Source organism: Centruroides sculpturatus, unplaced genomic scaffold (genome assembly GCF_000671375.1).
Source record: "Centruroides sculpturatus isolate CEXI.00-Female unplaced genomic scaffold, Cexi_2.0 scaffold502, whole genome shotgun sequence".
NCBI classification, from domain to species: domain Eukaryota; kingdom Metazoa; phylum Arthropoda; class Arachnida; order Scorpiones; family Buthidae; genus Centruroides; species Centruroides sculpturatus.
This window is the reverse complement of record NW_019384630.1, coordinates 378,519-400,832: the sequence shown is the minus strand read 5'-3', so window position 1 is coordinate 400,832 and position 22,314 is coordinate 378,519. Positions and strand designations below refer to the sequence as shown.

Below are 22,314 nucleotides of genomic sequence, written 5' to 3'. Positions count from 1 at the left end.
ACAATATTTAATTTTACTCGAAAAAGGAAGGATATTGATTCATTCTGTTCAAATTTTCAAGTGCTTTTTTTCGCTAAATAAATAAAAATTCTTAATTATTAAAATAATAGAAGAAAGGTAAACCGAGCTTTGAGATCAACTTTCATTATTACTTGTGTCAGTTTTTTTTTATTAAAAAAAACAACGTTAAACACAATAAGTCCTTGAAACTATGAAAGTAATTACATCTCTGCATTGCTCTTTATATTTAAATTTTACTCAAAAACTATTGCTTTGATGTTAAGTCAGATAAAATATTTCAAAATTATTATCTTTGTTTACAAGACTTGTATATAATCTGTTATTTTTACTCATCGATCGGTTGCTACATTCAAGGAGAATATCGAGGAACTTGTTGCTTCATGAATACGTGAGTTGAAGCAACGGAAACTAATTTACGATTTTTATAAGAAAATTTCAAGATGAAATTTTAAAACTATATTTACATTTTAAAGTATAATAATAGGAATTTTTTTCGATCGTTTATTTGATAAAATTATTTCAATTCAATTCATATTCCAATACATACCTACAGTTATAATATAACTGTAAAGCTACATTATATACATACTATTTTAAATTTTTTTTAATATTAATACTAGTATAATTTCAGGTTTTATACTAAGTAAACTTTCTATAAAATATAATTTAACTATTTAAAAAATTATCTAATAAAATTTTATATCATAATTATAAATTGAATACGCGACGTGTTTACAGTTTTATATTTAAATAAAGCAATTAATTAATTAAATAAACAAGCATTATTTTTATATTTTTATAATTATTGATTTCTGGATTTATTAATAATGGCAAAAGTCTTCTAAAAATGAAAACTAATTACAGTATGGTCGCTAAATTGCGAACCATATTATTAGGATTAAGGATTAAATACGAGACGTCCTCTTTCATAACATCTCGAATTCTTCCTCTCGTTATAAAGAAAACTTTTTAAATTGCGAGATTCTCGTTATTAAAGTTCTATTAATGAAGCTTTAAATATTTTAAAAATGTTTTTATAACAAAAACATAATATACTTTCTAAATGTCTATGTTTTTTTCTTTGTCTTAAATCTCTAGAGCCTTTTTTTTTTGTCTTTCTTTGTTGGAAATGAGTTCTTGATACAAATCTTTGTTCTATCGTAAATGTAAAAAGCTAATTATGCTTTAAATATCAAAAATAATTTGGAAAATAATGAGTATAACGTTCTTGCACTTTCACAGAACAGTTTTCTGTATGTTAAAAGAAGTGTAAATCTCAAATTGTTTAGAAAAACATAACAATTAGCCAGTGAGGTAGGAAAAGAAAAGTTTTAACGTGAGAAAAACTTATTAAACACGACAAGTTTATACAAAAATAATCAATTTTTGAGTTAGGCAAAGTATGAGAAATTCTTCTCAAAAGATTTGAGTTATTGATCTTTATTGAAACAAAGAAATTTTAAAATATTTTCAAGGCAATTATTTTCAACAATTAATTAGCTTTAGAGTAAAGAAAATTTGAAAACATGATATATTATTGAATATATTCGATGTTATTGTTTCAAAAATTAATTAATTTCTAGCCAAGATTTAAAACATAAGCCTACTCGACCAAAAGATTCTAGCCTACTCGATAGAAAAATTGCTACTGCTAATTACTTTTACGGTAAAGATATTTCACAACGTATGTTTTAAATATATTTATTTTGCTTTTATTTAATTAGCTAGCCATTAAATTTATCATTTCGTTCAATACTTAGTGTCGAGTTATCCTATGGGCAAAAAAGGCAATTGCCTGGGTTCTCACCAATTGATTTGGACCCCCACTAAAATAGGGCCCTAACCAATCTTTTATAGGAAAATATTTCCTATAAAAATTCCCTAGGAGAAAAATGTCTAAAGTCAACACAGTACTCTATATGGGGCCCCTTAATTCAAACTCTTCTGGGCCCCACAAACCTATAACGCAGCCAAACTGTGGCCTAATGCATTACAATGAAATGAATTTTAAAAGTTTGATATTGAAATGTATAAATAGAAACTATATTGAAACAAAATCTGAAAATATATTAAAAAATTGTTATAAAATCTGCAAACAATTCATCATTTTTTGCAACAGATCAAAGCAGAATTGAAAATATATTCGACGCAAAATTACATTTTACATAATTTTACATTTTTTTTAATATTTAAAAATAAAAAATGTTAATGATTAATCACTTTTAAAATAAAAATAAATATTATAATTTCTTAAAAAACAAAAGGTAAAAATAAAAAGTCAAGTAACAAATTTGCTTTCGCTTTCATTCAGATCTCTTCACTTAATTAAAGCAAATTTTAAAAATATGACAGAAATAAATCTAATTATTAATTAAAGAAGAATAATTAATAAAATAATTTTTAGATATATATTATTTAAAAAAGTATTTCCACACGATTTCTTAAAAAATAAAACTATATATATATATATACTTTCCGATTGTTTATACGGATGAGAGATTAAAAGTATCGTGTTTTCTTTGAAGAATAGAAAGTATTCAAGTGTAAAGAGTGATTTCTGTTTCAGGATTTAATTAATTAAAAGAGATCCACGAAACAAGCTTATAGTCTACCAAAGTTTTCTATTTTGAAAAAGACTAAATTTCAGACAAGTGATTCCCGACTTAAATAAGAGGATGTGGAATTGTAGTTAAAAGATTTTTTTTTTTTCTAGAATGACAATAAACTAGAAATAGTGATTTGTAGGAAGAAATGAGAGATCTAAAAAAACACTCTCGAAGGAAAACAAGAGTTTTAGAATGAGATAAAATTGAAGTAATAAAGTTAGAAAAAAGATTTTTCAATCTAAAATTGAAAATTCTAGAATAAAAGTTTATTTATTCTACAACTTGTGTATGTAATGTATAATATTTTTAATTCTAGAAATCCTGCACAATATCTTGTTTTAATGTTAGTAGGCGTAATCATTATCAATTTATATAGTTTTAAAAGATTTTTCTCTTGATTAATACCATCTCTATGTTTCTTAAAATATATGAAATATCATTAAAAATAGTATTAATTATCCGATACTATTATCTCTAAGCTAAAATTAATTATTCACTTCCTTCAAATCGCAATAGATTACGAATTCTTTAGGGAGTTTAAATCGTTTAAACAATTTTAATTAAGTCTATGTTAGGCTAATATTTTATACATTCTCATGCATACTTTAATTAATCCGTTGTTATGTCAAATATATATATGTATATATATATTTTTTAACAACTATGATTACCTTCTATTTAGAATTTTTCATTGCTCCTCCTTGCTTACTACATACAACCGAATTGCTTAATGCGGAAGATACATTAGATGTTAATTCTCTTTCAATATATATCATAATTTTTATCTATTTATATATAGAAATTCAATATAAATTAATCTTAGAAAATTAAATATTAATTAAAATAATTTAAATATAAAGAGATGATAAATCGTATATTTTTTTTTAATTAAAAACAAAATGTAATATAATAGAATTTCAATGACATTTATAATTTCTGTAATAGTTTTAATCTGATATTACCGAAGTAAATCTGGAAAGTAATGCAGTTGTTAAGTATGTATCAATTAATTAAACATAATTAAGCTCAGAGCTGACGAACATCCAATCTAGAACTACTACAACTGATCGTTGTAACTGCTAGAACTGTTATTTTAATTCCATCTGAATGTTAGCTAATGCGTTATTCTGTCAAGGATATTCAGTGCTTTTAATGGATTTTATATTTAAATTTTTGATGTAGATAAAATATTAGAAAATAAGGATAAATATGCTGTTAGATATATTAATGTTGATTGCTGTTTAAAAGAATGAAACGAGATGACGGTTATTTTGAATCGAAAATCTTATTTACGTAGCCTCATATAATTCCTTCTTTTTTGCTGTTAGGAAATCCTATTTTATATAATTTAAGAAGCAAGCAGACTAGAAAGTTTTCCAATAAGAATGTAAAGCTTATGTATAGTTTAATATGGACTTTTTCATAAAGAATCTTTTACATTTTTTCCTTTTGCATAAAGAGTAACTTTGTATTTAGGAAAAATGATTTGGAATTTTATATATAAATAAAACTAAATGTATTTCATTAAAAATTAATTAAATTTGCTTTAATTATATCTTTTTTTTATTTGATATTATCAATAATATAAATAATAAATAAATTAAGTAACGTAATTAAGTATTTATATAACAAAATGAAGAAATTAAAGACGTTTCTAAATCAAAATATATTTATACAAAAGTAATTTAGAATAATTTTACGCAATCGTTAATTATTAATATAGTAGGCCCTCGATTTAATGGACCTCTATTTAATTTAGATTGTTTTTAATTCGCTAATAGAACAAGCGAGTTAATGAGGCAATGAGTATAAACTATACAATGTACTGTACATTATAGTAATATTTTATTTATAATTTTTATACATCTCGTACATTATAAGTTCGTTATTATTATTATATATTTTAAAAATAAATTCGATTTAACGAACTCTTCCTCTATTAATTCGTTAAATGGAGGGCTTACTGTACTTTAATTTTTTAAAGAATTTAAGCTGGTATCTCTTAATGTTGTTAAGAGATAAATTAGTAAATTTACAATACATTAATTAATTAAATGTAAATAATTGCAAATTTTAAAAATTTATTTTAATTAACAGAATTATAACAGTAGTAGTTAACTTTACGTAAGATTCTCCATTTTATTGCTTTAAAATGAAAATTTTCTTAACTAAGAAAGTGTAGTTTGTTAAAAGTTTAAACATGGAATTTTTAAATTTGTAAATTTACAAGATAATTTTTTATTAAGTTTTTCATTTTATGAATGCATTTAACTTGATTGTGTTTTAAGAACGTCGACTTCTTCCAGAATTAAAAAGTTAACAAATAACCGGATCATCGTTCTTTCTCCAAATTCTTTGCATACTTTGCAAAAGAGAGAGAGAGGGAAAAAAATATATAATTAATGAAAATCTCTACGTTGATTACATGGAGCGATCGTCAGAGATGAGCAGATGGCCTTGTTATTCCATCAAAATCGCTAGGGGAGGCCTTATATTCACAATAAGACTCAATTCGCTAAAAGAGATTCGACTTTCCAATATTAGAGACTTAAACTCGCTTTTATTATTTAAAAATATGGATACAAAAATAAAAGTTGTAACTTGAAAAGTGATTTATAGACACATAAATTCAAGTTTTTAAAGTTTCTTAGACTGTGTATTTATAAATAAACATATTGGACTTCAATTTGAAAAAAATTGTAGACCTATAAATTTCCATTGTAGTCCGTTCGTTTGTCTGTATGTCTATCCTTACTTAATCTCGAGAACGGTTTTAGATAGATAAAGGGCGAAGTTAGATATGGAAAATTTAGGGTAAGGAGCCAGGAGTAAATAAATACGAACTACCGGTTTGCATCGGAAGTCACGTTATTTCAATTTTAAAAAAATTTTCCCTTGATTGGAGTTAGATAGATGATTGGCACGACCCTATTGCTAACAGGAAAAGTATGTTGTACAGGGGAAAGACACAACTAAAAAATTAAGAATATTGTGATGATATTACAATAAATAATTGCTAGTTATTTCTATTTTTTTAACATGAAAATTGGGAAAGTTTAATTTCGGAACTGGACTTATACTCTGCTTATAATAATTTTTAAATATATTTATTTATACATAGTTAATCAACAATTTACATAGTTAAAAAAAAAATGTAAAATTTTTCTATATATGCATATACTGATATGAAATTAATTTAAAAAATATTTAGCTTTTTGAATACTTAAGTAAACTTTTCTACTACTGTAATTTACCATTTTCTTTTTTTTTTATTCCACTATTTTATAATAAAAAATGCTGAAGTTTTAATATAAAAATTTCTGCCAAAACAAACTTACGACTAATGATCAATTACTTAATCATCATCTTGTTAGAAAAATAAATATAAATATTGAAATAAAAAAAGTATAGCTTGTTTATGGCAAACAGAATCTTTTGAATATGCATGTCATCGTTACAAGCTTCGATGATTTCCTTAATTGCTAGAGTTAAGTTTCAAGTGGTTGATACAAAACTACGCAAATTTGCATATAAAACTGAAATAACCTCATCAACAACACGCATAAACATAATAATCTAGAAAACTTTTTGAAATATTTAGTAAACCAAGCATTATTTCCGTTTCTAATTAATAGTTTACATTATTTCAGAGTTAATGAACTCGAGAATAACATGAACATCATTGTCTGAAATTATTTATTTTCGATTTTTTTTACTTTGCAAAAGGAATCGAATCTTCGTCGAGATGTAATTAATTAAATTTTTTTGGAATAAAATATGAATAGGTCTCATATTTACTTAAAGAAATCCAAATTAAATATCAATTTCTCACGTGTCAAGTATCGTATTTTGATAACTTAAGTAAACTATTTTTATGATTATGTTAAATATAATTTATCAAAGTTTTCGTAAACAAATTAAAGTACGTTTTAAACTTATTGATATAATAATAGAGCAGTCTAAGGTTATCTGTTTCCGCGTTAAAAGACTTCTTATCTTAGAAAATACAGTAAACGTCCTCCTATATTCATCTCGAATCTCTTCTAAGCTGTAAATGTCATAGCTTGGAGCATTTCTTTAGAGAGAAACGGAAATTTTATTCCCTGTATTTTCTTTTTTAAAAATGTTTTTAAAATTTTGCATATTAATTTTATTCAATTTTTTCAAAGTAAAATTGAATTTATGAAGTTTTAAAGTGCGCAAAATATTTAAATAATATTAATTGTTTCCATAGAATTACAGTATAACATTTATTATTGCTGAACAAGTTTTTTTTTCTTTATAAATCATGGGTTAGGTAACATTGTCTATAAAATATGTATAAATTTTGTGTATAATTCTCCGATATGCCGAACATTTACATCCAAACTTTTAGAATGAACATATTTCTTAATTGTGAAGTGTTGATTGATAAACTGCATATAATATCAAATAAAACATTTTTATTATCATGTATGCTTTTCTGAGAGTTAAATCAACACAAATTAGCCTATATTTTTATACAAAAGAAAAGTATTATAACATACTTATATACTTTATTGTAGAAAAGAGAAAGATTCCAATAAACAATTAACTAATAATTACTATTCATAGTTATTTACCATCATTACACCTTTACCTGATTGAAAAGTGTTCAGTCTGTTTTTACAATTGTCTGATTATATTAGAAAGGTTATAACAGTATTTATAACAGTAGCCTACTTAAGATAAATAAAACTAGTCTTGTAACATTTATATTTACAAAGTCAGAAGCTCAAAACTTTGTAGAGAATAGCTGAAGAAATTAACATCTAAGCATACAGAATACCCTGTTTCTGAAACTGGAGCCAAAAGTTTTTTAAAGACTATATAGCCGGGGTCTGGGGACTCGGGATCGAATCCGTGCAAGCAAATCCTCGGAAATTTTTCATAGGTGTTCCTTCCCGGATATGTCGGATTCTGTCCCTCACCATTTGACTTTGTATATAAATCTTACATAAACAGAAACAAAAACATTCTTGTTTTTGTAGCAAAATAAAAAGTTCGAAAAATAAGAACAGAAGAAACATTTAAACTCTTGTATAAATTCAGAAATAGAGATGAATAAAGCAATTGAAACTATGCTTTTTGTGGCATCAGAAGGGATATAAATCATAGAAACTTGATTGTAACATCAATAACTCTACTAACGAAAACAATTAAAGTTTGTCGAGGAAGAAAGTAAATGAAATTCAAAGTTATTTTTAACCATTAAGATAATTTTGAATTGTAAATAAATTTGAAATCATTTTTAACACTTTAAATTCTCCATTTCAAAAATTTTTCATATAATGTTGAAACATAAAAAGTACTGCATTCTTTTTACATAACTAATAGTTATATAAATAAATCTTTAAGATTATATTATCCTTTAAAAAATTAACTTAGGAATTTTTCTACATAAAAATAAAGTTAAGAAGCTTTTAAAATCCACTCGAAAAGATAATTTTTGAAAATTTTGCTGGACAAAATTGCCATTTAAATAACATGGTAAGTGGATGATATATCAATATTAAGTAAATCACGAAGTTGTTTACCGAGAAAGCTGGCTTTGACAGTATCATTTGAAAATAATTTTATTAAAAAAAGTGTCCATAAGTTAATAAGATTTTTCTGGAACATTTTTTAGACAAGTAAAGATGGCCGATAATCTAAACTAGATACTACGATGCTTGTTCTTCGACTACAAAGACTTTATCTTGACGTATCGAGAAATACGCTGATGTCACCAAATTACCTGTGAAGGAAACGTGACTTTACTTCAGTGCACTGCACTGCTTAGGTTCGGGAAAGTGAACACTATACTTCAAACTAATTCCTCTATTACCCAATACAGGTGATCTGTGTTCTAATCTTCTTAAGACGCTTATTGCTCTACAAGGCAGTTCTTGACATGTATTGCTAAGTTCGCTTGACGAAACACGCTCCGGGCATTAATATTAAGATTTAAATCCAACACAAACTATCCAAATTGTCAGATGGATAGATAAAATCTCCACGTTTGGATAGATTATAAGTAAATACGTAAAGATACATCAAAATACGTGCAGAATTTTTATAAAAGTAATCAGGATAAGAGAGGGGTTAAAGAAATATTTAAAATGATTGTAAATATAAAATATTATAATAGATGTGACCTTTACAGAAGATAATTTTTATCAAAATTAATTCTTTCCTGTGTCGAAATATGTAAACGAAGTAAGAGAGGAAAGCAAGGAAAAAAAATCCATGCATTACATAAACATGGATGAGAAGTTATATATAATTTCTATGTTTAATGTATATAATTTTAGGGCAGTAAAAATGATGGAAAGGTAAAGCAATGAAGTCGATGAAGGAAAGTATTGACACATGACTGTGGATCATGATATCATTATCGTAAAGTTTCGCTAACCTATTTTTCCTTACACGGAATTCCATTAACTATATGGAATATTTACAAAAAATATAATTTATTATTAAAGACATGGACTTGCAATCTTCGCCTGAGTTGTTGATGTCCTTGGAATGCTTTTATCAGATAATATCAGTATTTTATAATTATGAATACACTATTTAAATAATACTGTCTATAATATTCTATAAAAAATAATCATGTAAAATCTACCTATAAAAGTTCAAATCTAGTTAAAAATATTCAATTATTTAAGTTATTGAAGAAATAAAACACTCGAAATCATCGTCAGAATGTGACTTTGATTATATACAATTTATTTATTTTAATTTTATAATCTCCAAATTATTTTTCTTAATGAAGTTTAATAGTAGAAATTAATTATGTTACGTCCTAACTTAATACGAGATTATATTACAGAAATATTATATAAGTTTTAAATAAATATTTAAAATTTCGATTTAATGTATAAACTTCGTTATTAATAAATAATTAGGTTTATATTGCTATAGTTACACTGATATAAATATTTTGAAAGTCTTATACTGAATGTATTTATATTCAAATGCGATTAATATCTTTTGATGTTTGAACTTCTTAACGTAATTGAATTAGACGTTTCAAACATATGTTTGTCGTTTTTTGTTCCCTTGTTTTTGTATTTATTTCTAAAGAAATAGCTTGATTTGTGAGGACCATCTGACTAATTCCCTAAAGAATCAAAAAGTGCAATCAGATGACGGTGTCCATGACCAATTCAATTGATTATTGGGCTTGTTTTCTACTTGTTTGCAGCTTTACTTTCAATACAATTAAGTCAATTAAGTCATTCTTCTATGTAAACTGAATTCAGTTAATAAGAGTATATTCAATATTCCAAAAGTCTGATAGAAAGTAAATAATAAAATATAATATTCAGTAAAAATGAATTCGTTTTTATCTTATAAATTTAACACAGTTATAAGCAACTTTATATATAAAATATACATTTCACGTATGTGGTGTGCGTTAAATATACTTATAGAACAAAGGGAAATTAAACATTAGAATGAAAACATTAATGAAATATGGTATATTTAACCATTAATTCGTCATAAAGAAATTTTATTTTATATTCGAAAATTTATAAACTGAAATTTAATATAATTCTTATGTGGTTATTGTTACAAGAATATTGAATTATTCTTTTAATTATAACANAACTTGATTGTGTTTTAAGAACGTCGACTTCTTCCAGAATTAAAAAGTTAACAAATAACCGGATCATCGTTCTTTCTCCAAATTCTTTGCATACTTTGCAAAAGAGAGAGAGAGGGAAAAAAATATATAATTAATGAAAATCTCTACGTTGATTACATGGGGAGAACTATATATATATATATACTTTCCGATTGTTTATACGGATGAGAGATTAAAAGTATCGTGTTTTCTTTGAAGAATAGAAAGTATTCAAGTGTAAAGAGTGATTTCTGTTTCAGGATTTAATTAATTAAAAGAGATCCACGAAACAAGCTTATAGTCTACCAAAGTTTTCTATTTTGAAAAAGACTAAATTTCAGACAAGTGATTCCCGACTTAAATAAGAGGATGTGGAATTGTAGTTAAAAGATTTTTTTTTTTTCTAGAATGACAATAAACTAGAAATAGTGATTTGTAGGAAGAAATGAGAGATCTAAAAAAACACTCTCGAAGGAAAACAAGAGTTTTAGAATGAGATAAAATTGAAGTAATAAAGTTAGAAAAAAGATTTTTCAATCTAAAATTGAAAATTCTAGAATAAAAGTTTATTTATTCTACAACTTGTGTATGTAATGTATAATATTTTTAATTCTAGAAATCCTGCACAATATCTTGTTTTAATGTTAGTAGGCGTAATCATTATCAATTTATATAGTTTTAAAAGATTTTTCTCTTGATTAATACCATCTCTATGTTTCTTAAAATATATGAAATATCATTAAAAATAGTATTAATTATCCGATACTATTATCTCTAAGCTAAAATTAATTATTCACTTCCTTCAAATCGCAATAGATTACGAATTCTTTAGGGAGTTTAAATCGTTTAAACAATTTTAATTAAGTCTATGTTAGGCTAATATTTTATACATTCTCATGCATACTTTAATTAATCCGTTGTTATGTCAAATATATATATGTATATATATATTTTTTAACAACTATGATTACCTTCTATTTAGAATTTTTCATTGCTCCTCCTTGCTTACTACATACAACCGAATTGCTTAATGCGGAAGATACATTAGATGTTAATTCTCTTTCAATATATATCATAATTTTTATCTATTTATATATAGAAATTCAATATAAATTAATCTTAGAAAATTAAATATTAATTAAAATAATTTAAATATAAAGAGATGATAAATCGTATATTTTTTTTTAATTAAAAACAAAATGTAATATAATAGAATTTCAATGACATTTATAATTTCTGTAATAGTTTTAATCTGATATTACCGAAGTAAATCTGGAAAGTAATGCAGTTGTTAAGTATGTATCAATTAATTAAACATAATTAAGCTCAGAGCTGACGAACATCCAATCTAGAACTACTACAACTGATCGTTGTAACTGCTAGAACTGTTATTTTAATTCCATCTGAATGTTAGCTAATGCGTTATTCTGTCAAGGATATTCAGTGCTTTTAATGGATTTTATATTTAAATTTTTGATGTAGATAAAATATTAGAAAATAAGGATAAATATGCTGTTAGATATATTAATGTTGATTGCTGTTTAAAAGAATGAAACGAGATGACGGTTATTTTGAATCGAAAATCTTATTTACGTAGCCTCATATAATTCCTTCTTTTTTGCTGTTAGGAAATCCTATTTTATATAATTTAAGAAGCAAGCAGACTAGAAAGTTTTCCAATAAGAATGTAAAGCTTATGTATAGTTTAATATGGACTTTTTCATAAAGAATCTTTTACATTTTTTCCTTTTGCATAAAGAGTAACTTTGTATTTAGGAAAAATGATTTGGAATTTTATATATAAATAAAACTAAATGTATTTCATTAAAAATTAATTAAATTTGCTTTAATTATATCTTTTTTTTATTTGATATTATCAATAATATAAATAATAAATAAATTAAGTAACGTAATTAAGTATTTATATAACAAAATGAAGAAATTAAAGACGTTTCTAAATCAAAATATATTTATACAAAAGTAATTTAGAATAATTTTACGCAATCGTTAATTATTAATATAGTAGGCCCTCGATTTAATGGACCTCTATTTAATTTAGATTGTTTTTAATTCGCTAATAGAACAAGCGAGTTAATGAGGCAATGAGTATAAACTATACAATGTACTGTACATTATAGTAATATTTTATTTATAATTTTTATACATCTCGTACATTATAAGTTCGTTATTATTATTATATATTTTAAAAATAAATTCGATTTAACGAACTCTTCCTCTATTAATTCGTTAAATGGAGGGCTTACTGTACTTTAATTTTTTAAAGAATTTAAGCTGGTATCTCTTAATGTTGTTAAGAGATAAATTAGTAAATTTACAATACATTAATTAATTAAATGTAAATAATTGCAAATTTTAAAAATTTATTTTAATTAACAGAATTATAACAGTAGTAGTTAACTTTACGTAAGATTCTCCATTTTATTGCTTTAAAATGAAAATTTTCTTAACTAAGAAAGTGTAGTTTGTTAAAAGTTTAAACATGGAATTTTTAAATTTGTAAATTTACAAGATAATTTTTTATTAAGTTTTTCATTTTATGAATGCATTTAACTTGATTGTGTTTTAAGAACGTCGACTTCTTCCAGAATTAAAAAGTTAACAAATAACCGGATCATCGTTCTTTCTCCAAATTCTTTGCATACTTTGCAAAAGAGAGAGAGAGGGAAAAAAATATATAATTAATGAAAATCTCTACGTTGATTACATGGAGCGATCGTCAGAGATGAGCAGATGGCCTTGTTATTCCATCAAAATCGCTAGGGGAGGCCTTATATTCACAATAAGACTCAATTCGCTAAAAGAGATTCGACTTTCCAATATTAGAGACTTAAACTCGCTTTTATTATTTAAAAATATGGATACAAAAATAAAAGTTGTAACTTGAAAAGTGATTTATAGACACATAAATTCAAGTTTTTAAAGTTTCTTAGACTGTGTATTTATAAATAAACATATTGGACTTCAATTTGAAAAAAATTGTAGACCTATAAATTTCCATTGTAGTCCGTTCGTTTGTCTGTATGTCTATCCTTACTTAATCTCGAGAACGGTTTTAGATAGATAAAGGGCGAAGTTAGATATGGAAAATTTAGGGTAAGGAGCCAGGAGTAAATAAATACGAACTACCGGTTTGCATCGGAAGTCACGTTATTTCAATTTTAAAAAAATTTTCCCTTGATTGGAGTTAGATAGATGATTGGCACGACCCTATTGCTAACAGGAAAAGTATGTTGTACAGGGGAAAGACACAACTAAAAAATTAAGAATATTGTGATGATATTACAATAAATAATTGCTAGTTATTTCTATTTTTTTAACATGAAAATTGGGAAAGTTTAATTTCGGAACTGGACTTATACTCTGCTTATAATAATTTTTAAATATATTTATTTATACATAGTTAATCAACAATTTACATAGTTAAAAAAAAAATGTAAAATTTTTCTATATATGCATATACTGATATGAAATTAATTTAAAAAATATTTAGCTTTTTGAATACTTAAGTAAACTTTTCTACTACTGTAATTTACCATTTTCTTTTTTTTTTATTCCACTATTTTATAATAAAAAATGCTGAAGTTTTAATATAAAAATTTCTGCCAAAACAAACTTACGACTAATGATCAATTACTTAATCATCATCTTGTTAGAAAAATAAATATAAATATTGAAATAAAAAAAGTATAGCTTGTTTATGGCAAACAGAATCTTTTGAATATGCATGTCATCGTTACAAGCTTCGATGATTTCCTTAATTGCTAGAGTTAAGTTTCAAGTGGTTGATACAAAACTACGCAAATTTGCATATAAAACTGAAATAACCTCATCAACAACACGCATAAACATAATAATCTAGAAAACTTTTTGAAATATTTAGTAAACCAAGCATTATTTCCGTTTCTAATTAATAGTTTACATTATTTCAGAGTTAATGAACTCGAGAATAACATGAACATCATTGTCTGAAATTATTTATTTTCGATTTTTTTTACTTTGCAAAAGGAATCGAATCTTCGTCGAGATGTAATTAATTAAATTTTTTTGGAATAAAATATGAATAGGTCTCATATTTACTTAAAGAAATCCAAATTAAATATCAATTTCTCACGTGTCAAGTATCGTATTTTGATAACTTAAGTAAACTATTTTTATGATTATGTTAAATATAATTTATCAAAGTTTTCGTAAACAAATTAAAGTACGTTTTAAACTTATTGATATAATAATAGAGCAGTCTAAGGTTATCTGTTTCCGCGTTAAAAGACTTCTTATCTTAGAAAATACAGTAAACGTCCTCCTATATTCATCTCGAATCTCTTCTAAGCTGTAAATGTCATAGCTTGGAGCATTTCTTTAGAGAGAAACGGAAATTTTATTCCCTGTATTTTCTTTTTTAAAAATGTTTTTAAAATTTTGCATATTAATTTTATTCAATTTTTTCAAAGTAAAATTGAATTTATGAAGTTTTAAAGTGCGCAAAATATTTAAATAATATTAATTGTTTCCATAGAATTACAGTATAACATTTATTATTGCTGAACAAGTTTTTTTTTCTTTATAAATCATGGGTTAGGTAACATTGTCTATAAAATATGTATAAATTTTGTGTATAATTCTCCGATATGCCGAACATTTACATCCAAACTTTTAGAATGAACATATTTCTTAATTGTGAAGTGTTGATTGATAAACTGCATATAATATCAAATAAAACATTTTTATTATCATGTATGCTTTTCTGAGAGTTAAATCAACACAAATTAGCCTATATTTTTATACAAAAGAAAAGTATTATAACATACTTATATACTTTATTGTAGAAAAGAGAAAGATTCCAATAAACAATTAACTAATAATTACTATTCATAGTTATTTACCATCATTACACCTTTACCTGATTGAAAAGTGTTCAGTCTGTTTTTACAATTGTCTGATTATATTAGAAAGGTTATAACAGTATTTATAACAGTAGCCTACTTAAGATAAATAAAACTAGTCTTGTAACATTTATATTTACAAAGTCAGAAGCTCAAAACTTTGTAGAGAATAGCTGAAGAAATTAACATCTAAGCATACAGAATACCCTGTTTCTGAAACTGGAGCCAAAAGTTTTTTAAAGACTATATAGCCGGGGTCTGGGGACTCGGGATCGAATCCGTGCAAGCAAATCCTCGGAAATTTTTCATAGGTGTTCCTTCCCGGATATGTCGGATTCTGTCCCTCACCATTTGACTTTGTATATAAATCTTACATAAACAGAAACAAAAACATTCTTGTTTTTGTAGCAAAATAAAAAGTTCGAAAAATAAGAACAGAAGAAACATTTAAACTCTTGTATAAATTCAGAAATAGAGATGAATAAAGCAATTGAAACTATGCTTTTTGTGGCATCAGAAGGGATATAAATCATAGAAACTTGATTGTAACATCAATAACTCTACTAACGAAAACAATTAAAGTTTGTCGAGGAAGAAAGTAAATGAAATTCAAAGTTATTTTTAACCATTAAGATAATTTTGAATTGTAAATAAATTTGAAATCATTTTTAACACTTTAAATTCTCCATTTCAAAAATTTTTCATATAATGTTGAAACATAAAAAGTACTGCATTCTTTTTACATAACTAATAGTTATATAAATAAATCTTTAAGATTATATTATCCTTTAAAAAATTAACTTAGGAATTTTTCTACATAAAAATAAAGTTAAGAAGCTTTTAAAATCCACTCGAAAAGATAATTTTTGAAAATTTTGCTGGACAAAATTGCCATTTAAATAACATGGTAAGTGGATGATATATCAGTATTAAGTAAATCACGAAGTTGTTTACCGAGAAAGCTGGCTTTGACAGTATCATTTGAAAATAATTTTATTAAAAAAAAGTGTCCATAAGTTAATAAGATTTTTCTGGAACATTTTTTAGACAAGTAAAGATGGCCGATAATCTAAACTAGATACTACGATGCTTGTTCTTCGACTACAAAGACTTTATCTTGACGTATCGAGAAATACGCTGATGTCACCAAATTACCTGTGAAGGAAACGTGACTTTACTTCAGTGCACTGCACTGCTTAGGTTCGGGAAAGTGAACACTATACTTCAAACTAATTCCTCTATTACCCAATACAGGTGATCTGTGTTCTAATCTTCTTAAGACGCTTATTGCTCTACAAGGCAGTTCTTGACATGTATTGCTAAGTTCGCTTGACGAAACACGCTCCGGGCATTAATATTAAGATTTAAATCCAACACAAACTATCCAAATTGTCAGATGGATAGATAAAATCTCCACGTTTGGATAGATTATAAGTAAATACGTAAAGATACATCAAAATACGTGCAGAATTTTTATAAAAGTAATCAGGATAAGAGAGGGGTTAAAGAAATATTTAAAATGATTGTAAATATAAAATATTATAATAGATGTGACCTTTACAGAAGATAATTTTTATCAAAATTAATTCTTTCCTGTGTCGAAATATGTAAACGAAGTAAGAGAGGAAAGCAAGGAAAAAAAATCCATGCATTACATAAACATGGATGAGAAGTTATATATAATTTCTATGTTTAATGTATATAATTTTAGGGCAGTAAAAATGATGGAAAGGTAAAGCAATGAAGTCGATGAAGGAAAGTATTGACACATGACTGTGGATCATGATATCATTATCGTAAAGTTTCGCTAACCTATTTTTCCTTACACGGAATTCCATTAACTATATGGAATATTTACAAAAAATATAATTTATTATTAAAGACATGGACTTGCAATCTTCGCCTGAGTTGTTGATGTCCTTGGAATGCTTTTATCAGATAATATCAGTATTTTATAATTATGAATACACTATTTAAATAATACTGTCTATAATATTCTATAAAAAATAATCATGTAAAATCTACCTATAAAAGTTCAAATCTAGTTAAAAATATTCAATTATTTAAGTTATTGAAGAAATAAAACACTCGAAATCATCGTCAGAATGTGACTTTGATTATATACAATTTATTTATTTTAATTTTATAATCTCCAAATTATTTTTCTTAATGAAGTTTAATAGTAGAAATTAATTATGTTACGTCCTAACTTAATACGAGATTATATTACAGAAATATTATATAAGTTTTAAATAAATATTTAAAATTTCGATTTAATGTATAAACTTCGTTATTAATAAATAATTAGGTTTATATTGCTATAGTTACACTGATATAAATATTTTGAAAGTCTTATACTGAATGTATTTATATTCAAATGCGATTAATATCTTTTGATGTTTGAACTTCTTAACGTAATTGAATTAGACGTTTCAAACATATGTTTGTCGTTTTTTGTTCCCTTGTTTTTGTATTTATTTCTAAAGAAATAGCTTGATTTGTGAGGACCATCTGACTAATTCCCTAAAGAATCAAAAAGTGCAATCAGATGACGGTGTCCATGACCAATTCAATTGATTATTGGGCTTGTTTTCTACTTGTTTGCAGCTTTACTTTCAATACAATTAAGTCAATTAAGTCATTCTTCTATGTAAACTGAATTCAGTTAATAAGAGTATATTCAATATTCCAAAAGTCTGATAGAAAGTAAATAATAAAATATAATATTCAGTAAAAATGAATTCGTTTTTATCTTATAAATTTAACACAGTTATAAGCAACTTTATATATAAAATATACATTTCACGTATGTGGTGTGCGTTAAATATACTTATAGAACAAAGGGAAATTAAACATTAGAATGAAAACATTAATGAAATATGGTATATTTAACCATTAATTCGTCGTAAAGAAATTTTATTTTATATTCGAAAATTTATAAACTGAAATTTAATATAATTCTTATGTGGTTATTGTTACAAGAATATTGAATTATTCTTTTAATTATAACAAAAAAAAATAAGATAACAGAAAATATATATTTTATAGCTTATTGATAAAATATTGAAGATGTTTGCAGGATGTTGATCCTGTTACAAGACATAAAATCGATGCATTTGTCAGTAGGATAAGCAACGAGTAACAGAAAAAACAAATTCTCGGTTCTTCCGCAATTCATCTTCTACAATATCGATTGCTTTTAATAATAACTAATTCACGTATATTTCTATTATTGTTTAAGTTATGATTTTAATAAAAAAAACCGGCTGATATTTTCAATTTATTTAATAAAATTCACTTTTTATTGTGTTATATCCATAAATAAAAATACAATAAAAATAAGAATTTATTTCGCACTTTTTCCAACATTTTTTTAATTTCTAAAAGAGAAAATCTTAATAGTGTTAATAAATATATTCATTTATTAATAAAACTTCTATTTTTTACCGATATAAGTACAATAAAATGTAATTAATTTAGATAATTTATTAATAGTTTAGACGTAGGCGAACTTAATAAATAAATAAATAATTATTTTGGGAAATTTTAATGATTTTAAAAAAATATTATTAAATAATTTACTTTTTAAAATAGTTTAATAATATATAATTATGAATATTTTTCTAAATTACACCGATAATCAATTTTATATAGAAATTTCAATGATCTAGATTGTTAGGGATGATTAAACAAGTTTTTACTTCTTCGAATACTTGACATAGTTGGAGATAAAGAATATTGAGTTTAGAAGAATGCATTTTTTTCATTAAAATAAAAAAAAATCGTTAATAAGAACGAAGCCATCGATAAAATTTCTTTCACCCCTTTAAAAATTAAATTTTTTAAGTAGATATTTATTGATCGCAGATTATTTATTTATTTATTTTGAAATTTTACTTAGGATTTACAAGGGGGAGTAAAAATCAGTCTTTTTTTTTATAATAAAATAGCAAGTTATATTAAAAACGAAATAGTATTTAAATAATTTATATTTATAGTGTATTTATTTATTTATTTCTTAATTTATTTCGTTTAGAAAGATAAACTTATTACATACTAAATATTATTATGTAACAACGTTATATAATATAGCCTATTTTATTATATAATGTATAAAAAATAAATATCTCATTCGACAGGTTAAATCTATAATTTTCGTAATATTTTTTGCAGTTAAATGAGATTGATTAATTAAAATGTTTATACTCTGACGTCATTTATGAGTTTATATGTTTATAATTATTATAATTTGCGAGTTTTCGAGTTTTTTGTAGTAATAGTAATTTTATCCAATCAGAAATATGTTTAAAATGTAAAATTTATTTTCAGAAAACGAATTTGATGATTTAGATACGGATCACACACGATTTAGGCCAGAAGCTATCGATACATTATGCCAGTTAACTAAATTCAACAAAAGAGAACTGCAGTTGATGTATCGAGGATTCAAACAGGTAAATTGAATTAACGATAATATATAGTTTTGATGTTACATTTTAAACTGAATTGTGCTTCACAATTAATTTAAATGCAGGAATGTCCTTCTGGTATGGTGAAAGAAGAGAAATTTAAAGGTATATATGCACAATTCTTTCCTAGAGGTGCGGAAACCAGTCAATATGCTCATTATGTGTTTAACACGTTCGACCAGGAACATACTGGAGCAATAACTTTTACAGTACGTATTACTATGAATTTCTTATTTAAAAAAAAGGATCAAATTCTTGTTTTCAGAAATATATTTTTGAGTATAAAATTTCAAAAAAAGAATTTTCTATTGAACAGGATTTTGTGATTGGTTTATCAGTATTAGCGAGAGGTTCTCTTCAAGAAAAACTTCGTTGGGCTTTCAGTTTGTACGATATTAATGGAGATGGATACATTACAAAAGATGAAATGACTAGGATCATCAATGCTATCTATGACCTAATGGGGAAATCCGTAGAACCGATGGTTGAAGATACGACAACAAAAGATCACGTAGAAAGAGTTTTCCAGGTAATAAAATATCAAATTATTATCTGAAAGATCAATATTTTTGTTTTTATCTTCAAAAAAGTAAAAGATAAAGAAGTAGATTCAGCACAGGAATAGAAGTTATAGTCATCATCTTTTATAGAACTTACAGTAAATGGATTAAACTGAAGTTAATATCTATATAATAATTTTGAAATTTCTCTAGATTTTTAAATAGTATTCCAAATCAATAAAGGGAAATTATTTGTAAATATATTTTTGCTCAATTATAATCAAAATTATATTTTAAAACCATTTAAAATGATAAAAGAAAGAACATTTTGAATTCTTATTTGTAGAAATTATGTTTTTGTATTTAATTAAAATCAGTGAAGATAATACAAAGTTTATAATTTCTTTGTAATTTAATGGTATATTTTCATAGAAACTTGATTTGAACAAAGACGGCGTTGTATCCATGGACGAATTTCTCGATTCGTGCGCAAAAGTAAGATTTGAAATTTAATTTCCTTTATACAAGTGCAATCGTAGAACGAAAGACGATAATAATAATACTCTATTTTATTTAGGACGAAAACATTTCGAATTCTATGTCAGTATTCAATACCATGTTGTGATTGGTTCTTCTACATTAATTTAAACAGAAAGCGAGCGATTCGTTATTCGTCACTATTCATCTCTAAACATGGCGATGAAAAGCCCCAGCTTGAAAGTCAGCAGGTGCTAAAGATGCCACCCCAATTGGTATCGAGGTGTGTCACCACAGTGCCAAGTGTGTAGTTAGGAAGCCTCAACGATGGTATATTTCTACCTTTATGTGCTTACGTGTTTATATATGTGTATCATCTTACCAAAGACAAGTACTGTGTCAGGTATCTCTCACAAACTTCCCAACACGGGAAGCATGGCCTTAGTACTACCAGACCCATCGCAGATGTAGCAGTATAGAATTAAACATGAAGAAACGAAATCACTCATCACTTGGACGAAAAATTACAAAAATATCCAGAACCTCATTTTTGAACAATACTGAGAAGGAAAAAAATCTAAGAAACTTTTAGATTTGTAGTTTATGTTACTTCTTTCTTCATATTCTTATTCAGTGTGTGTTAAGAAAGTTTTAAATTCTTAAAAGATAAATATCAGCACAGAAATCTCGTTAAAAACATCCCTATTTTTTCCAAAAATACAAAGAAGCCTTAGAGCTATAGAAAAATTTGCAATTTGTGTAAACAATTATCGAGAAGAGCTGATCCAACCGGTTCCATGCGCTGGTTTAATAAAGGTTCTATTTTATAATACTGGAATTTATAAATTGATACATTAATATCCGACAAGTTGCGATTTTAGAACGAGAGCCTTTTAAACTAACGCATGGACATTATATGGACAGCACTGCCTAATCCTTACCTATAATTTTCCTCGTGTCTAAATTTATTTTTGAACTATTGTAGATTGTTACGCTTCACAATTTAGGCCTTCAAAATATAATACATATATGCATTCATATACCTATAAATAAATATAAATATAATATATATTTAGATTTTGAAAGAATAGTAAAAAAAAAAAAAAAAACTTTTAATAAATTTCTCTTCTCTTCTTGATGATATTTGAAACGAAAACAGAAACTTTATGTGTATTTACAATTTTTTGTCTTCGATCTTTAAATATTGTAATTTATAATTGTTAGAAAGCTCTGAGAAGGAAAAATACACTGTAAAGAGATTTTTTATTTTTTATCTTGTATAAGATTATGTGTTTCCTATTTTTTCCATGTATTTCCTGTAAGAGAATTTTGATCGAAATATTTGTAATTAATAATTTCCAAATCACTGATGATAAAGTACATCAGTGAGTTCGAAACCCTCTATGAGGATGTACAGGAAAGCTTCATTAAATGAAAAATTACGTTCTCTGTTATGTTTGTATATTTATTATATATATATATATAAAATGTTTTATAAATTACATAAAAATTTAAATTTTATTAATATAATGAGGGATAATCGTATTTTTATGTATAAACAAAGTTAATTTAAAAGAGAAAAACTTGATAAAAATGCTGGCAGTATAACATATAAATACTCGAAAATATGAGTGATTTATATATTATTATTATTATTATAATATTTAATTTCATAATCTTCCAAAATCTAAGTTTATAATGTTCGAAATT

At 25.1% G+C, this 22,314-nt stretch overlaps 1 protein-coding gene across 2 annotated transcripts in view; it reads left to right on the top strand.

Moving 5' to 3' along the window:
* Positions 1–22,045, top strand: part of LOC111625742 (Kv channel-interacting protein 1-like) — a 120,600-nt gene extending 98,555 nt beyond the window's left edge. For both annotated transcript variants that reach the window (XM_023368962.1, XM_023368961.1), the window contains 5 exons: positions 19,488–19,612; positions 19,693–19,836; positions 19,944–20,156; positions 20,560–20,622; positions 20,705–22,045. In XM_023368962.1, the coding sequence (XP_023224730.1) occupies positions 19,488–19,612; positions 19,693–19,836; positions 19,944–20,156; positions 20,560–20,622; positions 20,705–20,752 (593 nt within the window). In that variant the 3' untranslated portion in view covers positions 20,753–22,045. The remainder of the gene's footprint in view (positions 1–19,487; positions 19,613–19,692; positions 19,837–19,943; positions 20,157–20,559; positions 20,623–20,704) is intronic.
* The last annotated feature ends 269 nt before the right edge of the window (positions 22,046–22,314 follow it).